The sequence below is a fragment of the Aythya fuligula genome, chromosome 13 (genome assembly GCF_009819795.1).
Source record: "Aythya fuligula isolate bAytFul2 chromosome 13, bAytFul2.pri, whole genome shotgun sequence".
In the NCBI taxonomy this organism is placed as follows: Eukaryota; Metazoa; Chordata; class Aves; order Anseriformes; family Anatidae; genus Aythya; species Aythya fuligula.
The window spans coordinates 3555194-3574911 of NC_045571.1; the positions used below are offsets into that span (position 1 = coordinate 3555194).

Below are 19718 nucleotides of genomic sequence, written 5' to 3' on the forward strand. Positions count from 1 at the left end.
TGCACAATGAATGTAATACTCACAAGACTTTCTGAATGAACCAATGCCAGGGGTCCATCAATTTAATATGGATTTAGCAATAACACTACAGATTGCAAGGTAGGAAATAGTTAAGCATGACAGCAATAAGATCTTTGCTTTAAATTCCCCATCTGTGATATAGAGTGCTTAAGTGGCCAAGCTAGCTCAGCCTTTCAGCCCTGCTCTGGTGTTCCACTGACTGCATCCTCACAAGCAGAGTCAGCAAGTCCCAGCAGCTTAGTGCCAGGAGAAGTGTTTTCTGTAAATGAATTTCCTTGGGAAATAAAGAAACTGAATGCTGCCATCTGGCCTGTAAATTAGGGCATTCTAGGTGGATTAACCTCGGGTCAATACACAACTGTGACCATTCAGAAAGAACGGCATTCCAGATCCACAGTAGTGTGGCCAAAAGCACAAGTGGCTTTGTGGTTTTATGATTGTATTTGGTGGCTCTGGAGTTGCACTTGGCTGAGAACACTGTCAACTTGCTAGTTTTCTCCATACAAAGCTTTTCCAAAGCATACAGATAAAGGGCGCACTCAATATACTTATGCTACTAATACTGTTTTTTCCAGATAAGAAAGTTCATTGAAATAAACTTGTAATACCCAGTTCTCCATACTTACCGTGATGAAACAGCTGATCAGCCCGCCTCTTTTATGCACTTTCAGCAAGTCTTCAAACAGTTTCATCTGCTCGGAAATAATCTCACTGTATTTGCCCTGTACCAAGTCAATAGATTCTGCCACTGCTCCAGTGAAATCCACAATTGCATCTGCAGCGCTGCCTCCATCCAAGGCTTCATAAGATCCAGCCAGCCTAGAGGTAACACAGAACATTCTTATTCACCAAGTGGCTGTTAGAAGTACTCTAATTTGGTTTGAATGTAGGTAATATATTTGTGGCTCACCAGGGAAAACAAAACAAAGCAAAACTGCAGATTGCAGATAAACACTTGCTAGGAAAGGAGTGGAAAGATCCTTAAGGCTTTGGGCTGCTAAGTACAGTGTGTTGCACTCCTCCATGCAGATAAAAAAAAAAAAAAAAAAAAAAGAGTTTTCATTTTTTAAATTTTTCTACTAGAAGCAAACCCAAAACCCTTGGAAAGTATGATTGGGTTGAGAGATGAAACAAGCAGATGGATAGAAGGGACTGCACTGAGGTCTAAAAGGGCAATAAATTAAATCATACTTTGCATAAGCTTTCTCCAATAATGCGCTCCAGAATTCATTTTTCACATTAGAATGGCAGTAAATCAACTTCCCGTCTATTGTTGGCAGCAGATCATCAACAACCACCTCTGTCCATTTGCCAAAGCACCAGAAACGGAAACGGAAAATCCCAGCGTATTTCTCTGGCTTTTTAGAGTCCCATTCTTGTTCTTCAAAGTCTGGAATCACCTGAGAAAATATGCAAAAGGGAAAGGTCATTAAATGCACTATGTTAAGTTTCATTCAGAGGGCAGAGTGTCCTTGAGTGTGCACTGTGTGCTATTCAGCTTCAAAAGCAGTGGACCTTAAACAGATGAAGCGGTGAAAAAAATGGTGAATTTGGTACAAAGTCCAATATAGCCCCATTTCAAAGACACCTAGGAAGTAGTAGTTGAATAGATCTGCAGAGAATGACCATTGCACCCTCTGGCTTTGCTGTATCGCTTCCTTGGTGCTCAATGAAACTGTGTGGTGGGGACTTGTGGGAAACTGTGACTGTGGTCTTGTAACAGGGAAAATGAACTTCTAAAGAAAGGGAAGATTGGAAGCCACCAAAATTCACCAGTCGCCAGAGGTGCATTATCCCTAGGTGGAAAATTACTGGCTGATAGTGAGGGAAACATCCAGGGTTTACTGGCCTTATTTCATGCACCAAGCACATTGATCACCTACCTGCTGCCAGAGGGACTCCCTCAGAGCCAAGCAGGAGCATGCAGCCACAAACCAGCAGTTCCCCAGGCTGCCTTGGTGCAAGTCATGGGAGCTGATTCCATTCACAAACAGGTGGGGTTCTTCGCAGAGATCCTAGCAAAGAAAATCCGAGGTTACTGCAAAAGATCACAGCATGCTTCTGCCAGCTATCCCTCCTCACGCGTTCCACATCATATTGACATTTGCTGTTCTCCCAGTCAAAACACAGAGTTTCTGTACCAGGAAATTCAAAAGTGCTCTGGCACTGAATATAATTACAAGTCAGAATACACAGAAGTATTTAAATTCTTATATGTAGACTGTGTTGCCTTTTCTGATCATCAGAATTCAGCCATTTTTTGCTGGAGTTCCTAGTTCTGCTCTCAGCTGCAAGCGATCGTTGAGGACTTCAGTATTTGGAAGACTTATTTGACATTAGCTGATGAGGAGCTGAAAGTAAGTAAAAGGAGAAGAAGGAAACATTACAGGGATGGTGGAAAAATATCAAGAAAAGTAGAAAATTAGTAGGAAATGATGCTACTGAGGCCAGAACCCTAAGCTCTTCTGTCACTGCCACTCCCTTGGCTGCCAGACTGGAAACCCTCCTCCACAAGCAGTGTGAGTTGCTGCAGTGACCACTGCCACTCAGCGCTGAAGAAGGCAGAAAACATGCACATGTCTGAAACACGCCTCCCAGTCTGCGGGGCTCATTCCTCTCTTTGATCTGGCTCCTCCTCTCCCATGGCTTTCCTGTCTCCATCCTATGTACAGGCAGATTCTCACCCAAGCATAGCTGTGGTATCTCCCTGCTCCTCCCCAGCTTGCCCCCTTGCTGTGTCTGTCCCAAGGGGTACAACGACAGGCTGCAGGTCAAGGCACTAAAAGGAGCACCTCTAGCTATCATGGCACACAGGGATATATTTTACAGCAATAGTGTGTTTATTACCCTTGGCAGAAAGGTTTTTCTGAACTGCTATGTACGTGGCCTCGCAGTGTCAGAGAGGGCCAAGCGATACTTTGGCAAAGAGGCAATCTGGAAGTCCCATCGTTGAGGTGCAGCTCACTGCTTTCAACACTGGGATTGCTCATGATGCTTCATCTGAATCATTGCTTTGCTGACTGGTTAAGAGGACGGGAGAGCAGACATTGGTAAGAAATTCTGCTGTTTCACAGTATAAGAATAACCCTAGATTTCACCACTGCTGGAAGGAAATGACCTTATATCCAGGCATTGGAAATGCAGAATAACCAGCTCCACCTCACGTCAACATGGCAGGAGTCTCCAAATTTACCACAGACTTTCCAGTTTGTTAGCAGCAGAATGAGGAGCTGTGCTACTCACCTCTTGGGTTCTCACAGTCCTTTGCTAATTCTAGATGACGATCCCCAAATACAACCCAAGCCTGGCTAAACACCACAGGCATGTCAAAACCTCTCAGTCTTCCCTTTGATGGTCCTGTTACAAACCAGTGCCAGCTGAACTTATTTTCAGAGGAAAAAAGAACCTCAGTTCTGAGCTGAAAGCCTGTTTTCCTGGGCTGGTTTAGCAGATGGCAGCCTAGGGTGGCTCAGTGTGTGTCAGTACGTAATGCATGTCTGCATATATAACACAAGGATCTGCTGCTGCTTTCTTTAAGAATACAACATTTGGCATGAGACTTTTCTTATGAAATAACAACTGGTAGGAATTTTAAATGCCTGTTGGGCAACAAATGACTGATCATTACATGACATTGTTCTGTTCATAGTTCTTACATGTGGCTTCAGTTAGAGAAAATTTCAAAGCTTATTAACTAACCTTAACAAAAATTTTGAGTAACAAAATGGTCAGCAAGAGGAAACCTGGCCATGTACAATACATTCTTCTGCAGAAAAGATGGATTCATTCACCTGTCTGGGTGCTCTGACACGGAACAGTACCAGGAACTTCAGACCAGCACTTCAGCTAACACAAACCAATGCAGCTGCCTGTTGCAGAGGTTGGTATCAGTTCAGATCAGTACCACTCAGCCTGTACTTGGATCCCATTTTGGATACTTGGGAGCAAAAATTCCAAACCCAGCTTTGGTAAACTCAAGTTTCATACCCCATTTCCATGTATGTCTGGTAGTAATAATTTCTAGTTTGTTTTTCCTTTCAAAATGTTATTTTACTTGCATAATAAACAAGAGATAAATTGATCCTCCAGGATTAAAATTGTTCAAACTTTTCTGTCACTATAGGAAGCCAAAACTTTCATTGGCTTTGAAAGAAAGCAAGCCCTACCATGTATTACAAATATCTTATCTTATTTGGTTGTCTTTGCCAAAACCAACCACATTAAACCTTTTTTTTTTTTTTTAATTGAAGTGTGTCTCATATCTCACACAATCCTCAGATTAAAAACAGAGAGCAGCATTTGCTGAATGCCAGACATATGGATGAGATTAGCATTTGCTGACCATTGGGGTCCAGAGTAAACACGGAGCAGCAGAGTGCAGAGACAGCACCTCACCAGTTCCACCGCGGCCCCTGCATGCTTCGGGATCCTGCTGGGTAAATCCACTGTTATGAAACTGCTGGGGAGACTCTGACTTCTGAGATGAACAGCGAAAGAAATGACATTTACTTCTGTTTCTCTTGGCATTAATTACAGACATTAGAACAGCTTCTGTGACAATGTCACTGTGCAGCCTAGGTGATATGCCCAGGAATACCCAGGTGCAGGATACAGCCACTGTCAGCACTATGCTTGCACCACCTAGACAACAGCAAGGCAACATCACACATTGAGGAGTACTTTCGAGATGTAATTAGCCATCTAAGCCACAATTCCCCCAACACAGTTGGAAATATGCTAATATATTATACTGATGTCCTTGTGAGGATCTTTAAGCACTTTTGTTCATTCCAAGCGTGTAAAAAAAAAATATATCACTTTTCCAGTAATGGTCCCAGTGGTGATAACTTAGGATAGTTGAGGAACAAACCAACTTACAGGACAGGAGTTATAAGAAAAAGACACAGAAAGGAGATGACCATGTGCCCCAAGCATTTTCAGGAGACTGCTGCCTGCTCTACCTCTCAACCTAAGCACTTGGGTTCTGAGTTGCACCAGAAGTACTTTCCTTATAAACACGGCAGCTTCACCCTAATCCCTTTACTCAGGGTCAGCCACGTTATCTGTGCTGTAAAACAGACAAACATCTTCACACTTCCAAGGAGAGGTTTAGAAGAGCTTACTGGATCCTACTGTACATTATTAACAGTTAATAGCCATGCTATTTATGACACAACCACACTAATAGATGCAGCTGCTGCATTATTTACGCACACAGGGAGCATTCCACCATCCAAGACACAGAGCTCTCCCCAGCTCTCCTCTTATGCATGTGCATACTGAAATAAACACCGTCTGGAGAACTACAGGTAGGAGGTACAGAGGCTAAAAAGGGAGGTAAGAGGCCACAGGGGCTTGAGGTCCTGCTGAAAACCCTGATGCTCTAATTTTCACATCAGACTTTCACCTGCATACCATAAGTCCACTCGTGTCATTTCCAATCCTTGTTGCACCATATGGGCTCAAAATATCTGACATCTAGCATTACACAGCCTGCACCACTGGTGAAACGTGGCAGCCAAGCCCAGAAATAATCCTCCAAACAAGGCCTCACAGAGCTGAGCAGAGCTCGAGACTCTTGCTTACTGAGGATGGGGTGCCATTTTCCTGTCGATTTCACCACAGTTTCACATATTTGACCTGTTACTCAGACTGTGATCCATCCTCTGATCCTATTCTAGGATCCTATTGCTGCCCAGTAATTCTTTCTCCCTACCTTAGCCATGAAGTTGTTTACCACCAAAGCACTATACTTGTGTTCATGAAAGGATGAGAAATTCCATCCTATTTTTTCCACACTGCTTTACCAAGACACCCAGGTATGTTTGAACTCTAAACCCCATTGACAGACTTGTGATCCCATCCCAGCTTGTGTCCTACAGCATCCCAGTACCTGGATTTCTCCTCCCTCATCCAAACAGTAATGAAAATAGTGAGTAGTACCAGCCTAAGTGAAATCTGTGTCGTGCTCCACTCCTGGAATGCCAGCTTGAGAGTGCTCCATGTGATTTATTTCATCAACTGTACAACCACATTACAGAAGTTTGAATTACTCTGAATTGTCATACTTTGGAGAAAGATTGCCAAAGGCCTACAAAAGTTAAACTACATCAGATCTGCTCCTTCTTTCTTAGCCACAAGATCTGTCCCACCCTACACTACAAGGAAATCAAGCTGGTACATATTAAGTGTATCTCACACAAAACCCTTTAATAATACAATGTATACCATTAGACTTACAGGCTTAGTCATCAGCTTGGGAATGATAAATTGAGGTCTGGAATTTTAATGAACTATAAAAATGTTTGGACTGTAGTATATGAAAGACGAAAAAGTTTCTTTTTTTTTTTTTTTTTTTTTTTTTTTTTTCCTACAATAGATTTTCCTTAGGAAATTTCAAAAAACAATGTCAACCATGGGAGACAACAGACATCATTTCACTGGAGCCAGGAAATGTTTCTTATGTTGCTGTCTGTCGTGACTCCCTCAAAAGAAAAAAAATATATATATTATAATTAAGGGATGGATTTTATTTGAGACCAGAAGCACAGCAGGAAAGTACAGGAGAAAACTGATTAACTACATGCTTTAAATTCAGTTTGCTGTGGCTACTTTGAATCTTAGAGGAATTTAGCTAAAGGAAAAAGTCACCCTTAGCATAGGTCCATGAGCTAAAAAAAATGCCTTATTGGTTATAAACAGGGAGAAGGACATTCAAAGGGTTAATTAATTTGCTATGTTTTTACAGATGTTAACTGAACCTGCCCTGTAAAACATTATGAGAAATCTTTGATATCTGAGAAAAGGGAAAGATTATTTTTAGTGGATTGAGGTCTGTCAGCTGGCTCAGATAGAAAAACAGACATTTGGTGAAAGAAAAGTAGAAGAAAGTAATAGCAATGTTTGCAGCTAAGATTTTCAAGGGATTCAGTTGCACTTAGAGCTTACTTTCTTCAGTGCCCTTTAAAAAAAATCAATCCTAACATCATAAAAATAATAAAAATTAAAATAATCCAATTTTGCTAGAGCATAAGATCTATGGAGACAGGAACTTTCCTTGATTCTGTCAGACTGATCTACTTGAGCTGGGTACACCATTCCCTTCATTTTTTCAAAGCAGTTTGAATTATGCCAGAGATGAGAATCCCTTCCATTTTCTTCTTTTCCCCTGTCCTCAGATCATGCTGAGCCAATTCCTGTAGAGAGTGAAGTCGGTGTAGGGAAGCAAGGGAAAAGCAGTGCAAGCAGTAATTCTTTCTGAATATGGAGGCAAAACATTCAGCTCTAGCTACAGCTAACTATGAACCAACCCCACCTAAAGTGGGGTAGCAAAGACCTCACTTTTTCTGAGGTTGTGTAGCTTAAGGGGTAGAAGAGATTGTCTACCCCATAACAACTCCCGGCTGTGCTGGCATGTTTATAGAAACCCTCTCTAGATCAGGCTACTTGCCAAGGCAATTGCAGCTAGCCCTAAAAAGAAAAATAACCAAGTCCAACTGTGCTACATACTTCAATGTATGCAGAAAGCCTTTTGCAACCTCATTATGTCTGAGAAAAGTCTGCCTTGGGAATGGAAAAGGAGAACTCCTAAGTCACAGCCACGAGCTGGGGTACAGCTCCAACCTCGCAGAGGACAGCTCTCAGAGAAACTTCCATCAAAAGGGAGCTGGGGTCAGCTACGACCCTGACTGAAACATCCCTTAACCGAGATCACGAGGCAGCCGATATCGTCTGTCCTGTTACCCCATGGCAATCTACAACAGGCAGATTTAGCCCTCAGGTTTCTCTCTGTATGCTCTGACCCCAGGCTGCATAATTACTCTGTAAACCTCGTGACCACTCTCCAGCAACATCTGTCCCTAAGAACAGGATAATGCCAAGCACTGCTTAAAACAGAAACCCTCCCATACATAGGCAAGGGCAAGAGTACACCAGTTTGCTCCAGCCTTGTGTAAAAGAGAACACAGTTATTTGGGGATTGGGAAATGCTTCTTCCCAATCGTCCCTCTCCAATAAATCCTGTTACAAAACCAAATGCATTACAAACATTTTTATAGCATTCTTTTTTTCCATTTTCAGTCTGGGGCTAGTTCTGACTAATACTCAGTAAAGGCCATGGGTTTCAGCCTTGCCCTGTCTACGGGACACGTGTATTCGGGGAGGATGTGAATCAATCCTCGTGAAGAAAAAACAACTCAAACGTTGGGCAACGCGGTGTGTATTTTGGCTGCCACTAGATTTCACCTGACCCTTGGAGCGCTGGAGCCGCTCTCATCCAGAATGCTGACAGTCGCTGGAAGGGGTACAAGCGGATTGCCGTGGGGCTGACCTTATCCTGAACCTCAGTAACAAACAACGTGTTTACCGAAGGTCTGAGAGCGCTCCTCATTGCAGAAATAACTTGAGGACTGTCTGGTCTTCCAGCATCCTCCTGGAAGCATGTTAAAGTCTGTCCTGCTGCTCTGCCTTCGCTTGTGATGCTTGATGTCAACGTGCTACAGAGCTGCAGCGCATTCACAAAGCTTTGCTCTTAGAGAAAGGCTGCCTTGAGGATAGCACATTTTCCTCACTGAACTTACAAGGCAATGGCCTTTTTCCTTGCTGTTTTCCCAACCTATTTCCTTCTCTAAATTCAATACAACCTGTATTTTCCTCACGAACAGCAGAGTTGCCATTCTTAGGACCAGATTCACTTCAGGAAACAGTCACGTCCTCTTGGCCAGGTTCTGCTCTAACCAAAACACAAGGTCTTTCAAATACAGCTTACAGACCTTACCTTACCACCCCTCATAGTGTGACAAGGCTAGAGAGAGACTTCTCCCTCTGCTGACCATATAAAACAAGGTAAACAGTTCAGAACAGACCATACCTTTTAAACACTTGCTACAGAAAACATTGCCCTTAGTGTCTTTGATGAGGGTCTCGTCAAATAGCCACAGTAATTAATACACATCAAGAAGCAGGCCCAGCTGGTTATAGGAAATGCAACACAGGTAGTACAGCTCACAACCCAGAATATGGTGATTTTGTAGGTTATTTTCTCTGAATTTATTTTTTATTTTTTAAAGTATTAACTGTGGATCTTAAGATAAAATCTCCCAAAGGTTATTGTTGGTGCAGGGAGATTCAACACTGAGCAGGCGTCAGTATGAGACCATTTTTGGTTGGTTAATGTTGCCGTCTGTTCTGCAATACCTTGTTTCATCCATGTCTCACTCATCCACAGCTCCATTTTCTATGGTGCTTTAGCCTCTGCCATCCTGAAGCTAACATAAGTTTGACATAATTTGGGGTAAATAACATAATTAAAGCATCGCATTAATTGATTAAAACTTCATATATTTTGATGTCTTGGAAAATGTCATTGTTTTGCATCAGAAACACCATTTTATGGGCACTGAGCCAACATTTTCTTGTATAATGCTTTCTCTACTGTGATTTGAGACAGTGATGCTCCACGAAAAAGAGGTGTTATCTTAGGGCAGTAGATATTACTCGAGGCTGGAGGATGTTCAACACTTCCTATTACGAACACAGCCATCAAAGGAGCTTTCTAGGATGAGTTGGCCACCTGCACAAATAAGGACATTACAAGTCTATTCCTTTGTATTTAATAAGATCGATCATAACTGAGTTCAAATCAGTATCAGCGATTACTGTGTATGACAGCACGGGGATGTGCAGCATACGGGAAGGGCCTCAGACAGGTCAGCCTCAGTGCACATTAGCCGTGCAGTCAGCCTCCTGTGTGCCGTCAGCTGTCTGTTTGGGAGCGCTGTTCAGCACATTGTAACTGCTACCAAATTGGCCGCCAGCAGTCCAGGGATCTCAGACCAATTTGCCTTCTTTTTTTCCAGTGAAATAGAAAGCAGAAGAGGCCATTTTCAAGAAAAACTTAACGTACAGTAGTTTTGACAATCAGGTGGTATAAGCCAGCCTAACTCTATTTCTGCAAAGGGCAACCTACCAGAGCTACGGAATACCGCTGCATTAAATGCAAGTGAGAGAGGGAAGGGCAAGATTGGAGACAGTCAGTTTAGAATAACTGCCCGACATCCCTTCCAGGCAAAAGTAATGTGGCTGAGGTCAGACCTGGGCAATAAGTTCAGTCTTGGTTCAGCAGACTAACAGGCCACCCACAGTTTAGCTATGGGTTCTTAGTGCTTCCTCAAAACATGTTTTTCAATCAAGTTCGTGAACTAATTTCCTAAGAGGGAAATGAAAACAATGAGAAAAGGAGGTTGGAAAATTTTGTACACAATTTTTGTTCTGTGCCTGATAATAAGCACCATTATGGCTCAGTGGCCAGGACCTCTCTGGGTTTGTCCGGCCTGAGCTCACGCTGTGTCTCAGGGGGCTGGTCACAGCTGCAGGCTGAACTCTTGATCACTGCCTTTTATAAGGCAGGGAATATTCTGTTGATAAAAGAGTAGAGTTCAGCAAAATCACCCATTTTATGTCATTATTCAGTGAATAGGCATTATGTAGCAAAAACAAAGTCAAACCCTCTAAGAAACACTGTCTGAAGTGAAAATTCAGATGAAGACGGAGGTGGTTTGTTCTACTTCAAGGCAGATATTTCTTCCTCATCCAATGGCAATACACAAGCCCTAAAGGCTAAAAAGCTTAAGCCTAAGCCACGTTAAAAAGCATAAATCTCTTTAGCAACAAGCTCCTCTTCTTCGCCATCCTTTTTCCAGCAGGGTTTGGTTTCAGCCTAGATGCCAGTATCTACTAATTGCAACATTTATCTCAGACACTTTCTTCAAGATAAAAATCTTTTATCCCTTTCTCCCAGTCTCAATGTTCCTAACCCCTCATCTGTTCCAGACAACACCTTGAGGTGTTCTCCTACGCTTTGTTTTAAGGAAAAAAATTGTAATGTCTGGGATAACAGTGCATGGATTAGCCCTTGTAACCTCCTAGATACACATTCTGGACTATGCTTGCTTTGTGACATAAAAAGAGGAACTTTCAACTTGCATATATGAAATCCTGATCAGAAGACAAAAGCCTCATAAAATACAAGATTATTTTTAATATATTAAATGTTAGATTTTGAAATTAATGTTTAAAAAAATAGCAATTTTGTACTGGTAAACAAAACTCTACTTTCTGGGCCTATGTAAGTCAGAGCCAATGGCATCTCTCAGTTCTAACAGGACATGGATCAGGCTCTTAAATTATAGCCTGGACATCCTTTATGGCAAAGATCAGCCTAAGATCACGTGAAACAGACTACTTGTCTTCTAGTAATACAGAGATATGCCTGATTCCTTGCAGAGAGCCACTGTTAGTGCTGCCAGGCCACCAGAACTTTATCAGATCACTCATCTACAAGAAAAAAAGCCTTCCCACCAGGATATTGCTTGGCCCTTCTGGTAGAGCTTGCTCCTTCCATCCATTGCCCAGACCAGGTGTGAGCTGCAGCCAGGAGAGTGACACCAGCATCTGGTGCTGGCCAGGTGCAAGCAAATAGCACAGCAGCAAAGTTTTCCTAGGCAAGGATAAACACCAGCACCCATCAGAGTGGTAAGAAAGGTCACCAGTGCTGCTGATTTGCAGCCAAGGGGAGTAACACAGAAAAAGTTGCTAAGGAACAAAACGAATAGGCCAGTGGAGAGAGGGAACCCCAGATGCACGATGCCTGTTTGTCTGACAATCTGTACAACCTTCACATCGTAAAGAGTCTCAGTCCTTCCGCAAGAGGAAATTCCGAGATACAAAAATGCTGCATCAAAAATGACACAGCAGCATTCATTTTACTTCTGGATACTACCATCTTGTATGACTCAGCCAAACTGAATGATGTATATTATCTCTCTTGGTTTCCAGAAATTACCAGAAAGGATTTTATTTACGCATCTTGAAAATAAACAGCAGCACATAAGTCTCTCAGTCTTGAGTGATGAAACTGAAAAAAACTCATATTAACAGTGATTTCTAAAGTAAAAAGAGTAGAACACATAAGCAAAGTCAGAGGTGACTTTCCTACCAGCCAATCGAGCACATGCTTTTCCCTCTCTGTAGGTTAGCTCCTATTTTGCCTAAGATAGGTTGCTGATAGAAGGCTGAAATTAATTAATTTTGGGTAAGTCCCTTTCTTTCTAATTCTGTCAAAACTTCAGAATGTTTTGGAAATTTGAAGAATGATATTCAGTGCTAACGGGTAAACCTCTTCAGCGTAAGTGTGAGACTGATTTGCCACTTCCGCAGCTGATGCTGCCAAACACTGGCTTGTATTGCCCTTATGTCCATGAATTCACTCAAAGTCACTCTTTAGCCAGGTACCTTCCTTTCTCATTCAGCCTCCTTCATTCTGTTCTCACATTTCCTTTTTCCTCCCTACCTTTTGTTATCAACTCAATGTGTTTCAGAAGGACTCAACAAGAAAACCACTTCCATATCTCACAGACCTGTTTATAAAGCTTGCTTTCTGGTATCTTCCTCTCTTGTGGGCACTCTGACAGCTAATAAAGGATAAGACTTTCCCCAGGGTATCCTGCCCCCATTCTGCTCCTTGGCATGGTTAGGTTCACCAGGACATGTACCCCCATTTACCAAACTGAGTTGCAACTGGTCAGTAGCAAAGCACTGCCAGTGACAGAGGGAAACAGATACCCCCTTGGCGACAAGAAGACTCTAATTGTACTTCCTCTATGGGGGAAAAAAAAAAAAAAAAGATGAAAGGAACAGAGACACTGAGGGCAAATATTGCTAACTGCTCACTGTTCATCAACACTTTTCTGTCTTGCAGGTTGCAGAGCATCCCCTAAATAAGACCACAACCACCCGGCTGCTCAGCTGTAACAGCTGGAGATGCACCACCCAGCTGTAACAGCTGGAGATGCACCTTCTTCCTTCCTCATTCGCTCTGGGAGGGCTCTACTTACTTTGATGTCAAATGCAAGTGACTCCAAACTCACGATCACTGTCAAGGTATTTCACAGCCCAAGATTTCCTTCTGTTTCAATACAAAACAAAGGCTAGAGCAGCTTCAGTCTGACACATATCACCGCAGGCCTCTGGCTCACTGGGAGGAATCAGCCTGCCAGGGTCTTTGGAATGCTTACTTGGTTGGGATTGTATCCCGCTTGAAGTGCAATCAGGTTAATCTCTGTTTAAATTGTCTAGATGCTTCAGAGACCTCTTGCTTGGAAAGATGTAATAAGAAACTGTTTTGTTGTGGTTTTGTTTTTGTTTTTTTTTTTTTCTTTCTTATTTATATCATGCTGTTTCTTCATGTAGCACTTTGACGGCATTTATCATGCTTATCTTTTGTTTTCCCAATGTGATACACTGATTTGAATTTACTACTTTCAGACAAATTCCTTTCTGAACACTAATATTACATCTATTTAATGCCAAACTAATACAAAGAACGTTATTCAACTGTCAGAAAACAGAGAAAGCCAGGATGTCAAACAGGAGACCTAGAATTTTTTTAGTCACAAGATTGACTGCTAACAGACCTGCACCTGCATCAGTCTAAATAAAGTCAGTATAAAGATCAGGGTGCATATCACAACCCATTGTTGTTCATTTAGGGCTGCATAGGATTTCCTATCTTCAAGGAGAGGATCACACACATAAATAAGAAAAGAAAAAGCAGGCTCTGTGGAACTGTCTATTTAGTAAATGAGCGGGTTAGCAGGAATCGACAGTGATGGCCAACAGGGACAGTCTGCCATCACTGAGAAATTACCCCCCTGATTTACCAGTTTAGGTAAAACACTACAAGAGAAATGGTGGCAATTCCAATATGAAGTCAGCTCCCACTTATCTTAAAGCGCTGACTGCAGCTAGCCCTGGGAATACTCACAGTGGTCGCTCCCAGGAATGGTTTTCCAGACAGCACAAGCTGTTCGTTATGGATTTAAGTTACATTCTGGGTGAACCAGAAGGGATCCAGACTTCCAATTCCTATTAAAATGTGTTCAAGGCACCATAAGAATTCCATTAAAAAAGGAGATTCTCCATGAACGTTTAGGAAGTGTTAGAACTTCAAGCCTCTCTAGTCATCTGAGAAGACAGAAACCTCTCCAGGTCTTCCACAGTGAGAGCAGCCTGCTTGTCACCCAAGAAGAGAGGTTTGAGAGGTGGTGATAACTCAGACATAAACTAGACTAGACATCAAACCCATCCAGACTTCAGATTGCAGAGCTCCACCTCTAAATGCTGGAGAACATCCCAGCATTGCTCCTCTCTTGCCAGGTTTAATTTCCTTATGACGTGCCAGGAAAACCATCTCAGCCAGCTGAAACTCTGAACCCCATCAGGGACACTGAAGTCATTCTGGCACATTTGTGTCCCCAGTAATCTCTCTGCTGGTGTTCAGCACATAGACTACTTTCAAGAGAAAAGTATGAGTCACCTTTTAACTCTACCCTCACACTATCAATCACATCAGTTATTTTATTCAATCATGGTCCAAAAGTCAAAGTAACCTAAGTAGAAAACCTACAGAAACATATCAGCTCTCAAAAGGCAAGGCAAGAAAAAAGGCCTGGTTTTAATAACGGTGAATTTTGCCAATATTATTTTATTCCTTGCCTTACAATTTGTGTACTTGTGGTTGACTAGAGGGGATTCTTATTTTTAAATTTTTGCAGTTTTTGGAATGTCTGCAGAAGTAACTTAGTACGGTGCCCCTACCTATCTCTTCCAAGCACAGCATCCCTCTTAGGGTCCATAATTTTTACCCTGTTCAGATGCAGAGAAGCAGACCAGATTCTCAGCTGTAAATCAGCCTCACTTTAGCTAAGCAATTGGAGAGATGTTGCTTTACGCCAGCAGAGGTACAAGTCCCCTCAATCCACCTCTATCCATCAATGGATACACTGCTTCGTTTTTGTTCATGAGGGATTCACAATGCCTCTAAGAACAGAGAAAGACCCTTAAAAACAAGTATGAGAAATGCCATGGCTGGATTACATTTGATATGTTTGGATTAAATTTGAAATATTCTTCTTACAGTTCAGATATTGGTTGGTTTACTTGTTAGATCATGTGTCTGAATGTGACTCAATTATCACTTCTGCTAACTTTCCTTTGGGGAGAGCAGAGTCAGGGAACGAGAAAGGAGAGGCCAGAGGAAGAGTTACTGGATTCACAGCTCCAGTTCGGGAGGAAAATTACATGTCTTAAATGACCTTTATCTAAAGGAAGAAGAAAAGTGACAACAGCGATCATACAAAAAACTACATCAAGATCAGCTCTGCACAAATTCTCTGCGGAAGACTCAATTATCTACAGAGCTAAAGGGAGAGCAAACCTGCATTCAGGTTCTTCATCAGCCCCACGAATGCTTGTACCTGTAGTAAAGCTGAAACAACAATAAGTCTAAACTGAAAGACCAAAGGTCAGCCCATAGCCGGATCATTGCTAAATGAGATCAAATTTTTTGCTTACCATCACAAGACTAAAGGCTTGGCAGTTACAAGGGAGAAAAAAATAAATAAAAAGCAAACAAAATCTTAATTATTTACTCATTGTATCAGGCTAGAAGATGCTGGCTCCAGGCAATGAGAAGACCTTAGTGTGCTTTAGATAGTCTATTAGACATCCCCAGTCGTTCAGTTCTTTAGGCCAGCTCTGTTCTTTTCCAGGGCCAGTTTTCCACCCAAAAAATTGCAGCCAACTAAAAAAGCAGCTGCTTAAGGCTGTATGCTTCGTTATCTTTGATGAAAAGATCGACACAGAAGTTTGGGAGTGAGTCTTTGAGGATTTTGTCAGCCTCTGAGGAGGCTGAAGGTATTCTGCATTTGAGGAGTGAAAATAAGCAGTAGGGTCTGCCTTCCCATCTCAAAGGACATGTATATATGTATGTATGTACATGCATTATGTATACATAGGCAGTTCTTTCAGCTGTGAAGGATTTTTCAAAGCTTCCTTTTAGACAGAAAACTACATAGCTTTATTTAGTTTTTAAACAGAATTAATCCCGAAGGAAACATACATTTAAATCACAGGGTAAGAGCATAAAATTTGAACTGATTTTGCAAATCTAAAATATAATTGGTTTAAAAAACCCTCAGATTCCAAGACCTTACTCATCCAAAAACCCTGGTATATTTGGAAATGAAATGAGAAAAGCATAAAACTCCTGATACAATGCATTCTTTCAAATTGATTCTTAAAGATGCTCTGCCTCAGAGGTGAATACTTTCCACTCATGAAGAGAAGTGTTGACAGAACAGTACCTTCATTTCCTTTGCAACTGGCATGGTTGGGCTATAATTTTTCCTTCAGAGAAGCCAGACATTTAATTCATTAGAAAGCCTAAATCAATGAACTAACAATTACTGTAAGAAGACTTGCACCATCCGAGGATTTGACCCTCAGGCTTTTTGTTTTACAGGCTTAAAATAAATTTTACCATGTCATTCTTTCCGTCATCACTTTGCCTCGGGACAAATAGAGGCTGGCTTTCTGAGAGGCCACTTTTCATTTTATGACAATTGAATCAACTAAGCAAAACTTGACACTTTAAACTTTAAAGAAACGTTCTGAACCTCAGAATCGTAGTGTTTATGTTGTAGAGGTGACATTGAGGTCATTCAGCATTTTTTCTTTAGAGGAAAAAACAGCAACAACGTAAGAAAGCCTCCATATAGTCTGAAGGAGGGGAGTATAAACTGGAAAAACTGCCAGGAGAGAAGATAACAAAACACTGGCATCTGGAGAGCCGTCTGCTTGGCAGGCATGCATGTCATTTACAAATGTTTGCTCATAATTATATCCCTGGAAGACTTGGGTGAATAATACTGTTGAGAAAGATGCCACTTCCAGAACAGTGCCTCTCCATCATATGTAAATAAATGCAACACTCATTGAAGGGTGAATATATCTAAAGATACTGCCACAAAAAAAAGGAAACTCGTGCCTCACACTGGCCCAGTACCTGCAAGACAAGAGGGAAGAAGGATGGAGCTGTGTATTAGGACATCCACCGAACACAGAGCTACACAGCAAGGGCAGGAATGCTGGCCAGGTGCCACTGTGTTTTGTGCTTCTTGTCAGACATCACCAGCACAGAAGGGCACAATGAGGAACACACAATCTTCTGCAGTGACACAGGATTGAGCCACCACGTTCACGTCACGCAGGGTGCACTCAGTCATCAGAGGTCAGATGTGGGGTATTTGCTAACAGCTGAAGGCTTTATAATTCCTTGTTCATCTCTTCTTCTGGGTACGCTCTGGCTTAACAAGATGTTCCAGGGAAAATAAAAATAAAATTACAGAAATAATGAAATAAGGCTGAGCAACAGCTCCATTCTGGGAACACTTCAGCAATTCCCAAAAAGACATGTCACCACTTCCCCAGAAGAAAATAGTACGGACAAAATATGATGTGAGGAATGGTTTATCCAGTCAGAAAACAAGATGGAACCATGCCAGACAACTTTTTCACAATGCCTCTCACACTCAGCCCACCGGGGGACAGGCAGGAAGACAGCCTTGTCCACAGCAAAAAAAAAAAAGGCTTTGAAGGGAGACACGGCTTCACCCCCAGAAACACGCTTGGCAAGCTGTACCTTGTTCTGCTGCACCACCTTGTATCACTGATGGGAATGACAGTCAATCAAACCAAGTTCCTAAATTCCTGTTCTTTGGAAAAGGATGTTTTCTGAAATAGCATCTTCAGGAGAATAAAATTGTATCTGCTTCCGTTCCTATAGTGCTTCTCAAATTAAAAGGGAGAGCTCCTCTCCCCCACCCCAGCTCTGGAGAACCAGGCTCTCCTACACAGAGAGTTTTCACGTTAGTGTTCCCGGGAACTCTACTGAGGCCTCTTTAGGGCTCAGCATGCTGCCAGTGTCAGGCAGCACCACTCCGGTGCAGAATGGCTAAGAGAAGCGTGAGAGCCTAGGATGGAGCAGAGCTCCCATTCCTGTTTCTGATGAACTTTCCCAAACACAGAAATGGATCCCAGCTGGATGAAATACCATGAAATTTTCAAGGTTTCTTATTCAGAGCACGGCTGAGCCACAACGCACTGAACTTTCCGGTTCACCTCCCCTCGTGGCAACTTGCGGGACGAATTTCAGCCTTGACTTGAACATCAGACCCTGTTCTAGGAAAACTGGACTCAGACAAGGGTCACACAGCCATACGTGCCCCTCCAAGACTTGAACCCTGGCCACTGCTAGCAATAACTGCCAGAATGGATTAAGGGAGTTAAGAGATCCCTACTTGTTTGTTTGGTTATGTGAGAGGAGTCCTCAGGGCACCACACACAGCTCTGCTCCCTTCCTTGCTACAGGAACAAAACAGTTGTGAAAGAAAGCGTTTAACAACACATCTGCAGCAGCCCTTTGCATTTGAGCACTGCTATGTCCAATAGCTTTCTGTGCTTTTTGGACACATCATCTAGAAAAGCAGATGGCTATACCGTCCATCAGGAATACAACTATTTTCCCCACCATCCTTAGCAGATGTGAATGCTGACTCATCTCAGCAAGGCATCTATTTTTAAATCCCCCTGAGAAAGCTAGCTAACATCTGTCAATATCTACAGCACAGATTCTGGGTCTCTGTCTGCCTTCGAAATGCCACAGCTTTGCCATGGTGTGGTAATGCAACTCATCCTCCTGTAGCACCATTTGGCTTCCCAAGTCCCTGTCAAATATCCATCCTCGTACACCCGCGTCTGCCTGCTCGGAGTGGGGACCTCAGAGCACAAAGCACTAGCAGTTGTTAAGTTATTTGGACCAGACACAAAACCTGGTGACTCTGGCACCCATGAAATGCTTGACATCTGTATGAGGAACTGGGCTGGTGTCTCTAGCATGGTTGACTCCCTGAGAGATTAGCTAACAAGAACAGACTATTGATAATATTAACTTTAAACATTATTACAAGCCTAAATTGTAGGCTCTTCAGTGGTTCCTTTGGAGCGTCCCCTTTCCCCAGGATGCTTTCAGATGCTGTGGGCTGTCAGCCACGGTTTACATGGCTTATGTGTGATATGCCTCCTAAAAGTGAAAGTTTATCCGCTGGGTTTGTAAATATCTTGTCACAACTCCACGTGTGAATTCTTCATAAATTTACTGGCAGAATGAGATGGGAAGAGACTCACAGAGGCCTGAACCTGCCTTGGTAAACAGAAATCCTGTTTTCCGTCGTTGTTTGCACTGTTCTGTAGCCAAACATTAAAAAAATGAAAACCATGAAGGGTGACAGAGTAAAGAGAAGAAGGAAAAAGCTTTTCAAATTATCTAATCAGGATGACCATGAACTTGCCCAGATCCTCAACCCCATTTTAGAAATACCAAAGAAGGAAAGTAAGAAGTCAGTGTTGTTACTCTTTCAGCAAGCCTGGCTGTACCTACTCAGACAGGATAGAGGAGGAACACTGTCTCCAAAACATTAAAAAAAAAAAAAAAAACAAAAACAAAAAAACCTTCTTGTGGCTCTAAGCCTGGCTGTCATCCTCCCCAAGCTGCCAGAGTATCAACAGTTTTGCACCTTATAAATTCTGAGTGACATCAGAGAAGACCTAGCTGGGCACCAAGAACGTCTGCATCCAAAACCAGATGCCTGGCAGATTATAAACCTTTCATATGAGGAGTTGTGAGAGACTGATGAATACCTGCAGGAGCTTTGGAATTTGAACCTTGATCTCCATGCAGTTGGGTTGTTTATTCAGCAATTCTTAATCCCTGAAACAATTTTCAAGTTGCTGAGGGAGCC

At 42.3% G+C, this 19718-nt stretch overlaps 1 protein-coding gene across 1 annotated transcript in view; it reads right to left on the reverse strand.

Annotated features, from left to right (window-relative positions):
- The window catches only part of CAPN6 (calpain 6), a 55919-nt gene that overhangs the window by 18875 nt on the left and 17326 nt on the right, over positions 1-19718 (reverse strand). Inside the window, exons 4-6 of the mRNA XM_032196270.1 lie at positions 1905-2036; positions 1213-1421; positions 648-840 (exon numbers count right to left, since the gene is read on the reverse strand). Of these exons, the coding sequence (XP_032052161.1) occupies positions 648-840; positions 1213-1421; positions 1905-2036 (534 nt within the window). The remainder of the gene's footprint in view (positions 1-647; positions 841-1212; positions 1422-1904; positions 2037-19718) is intronic.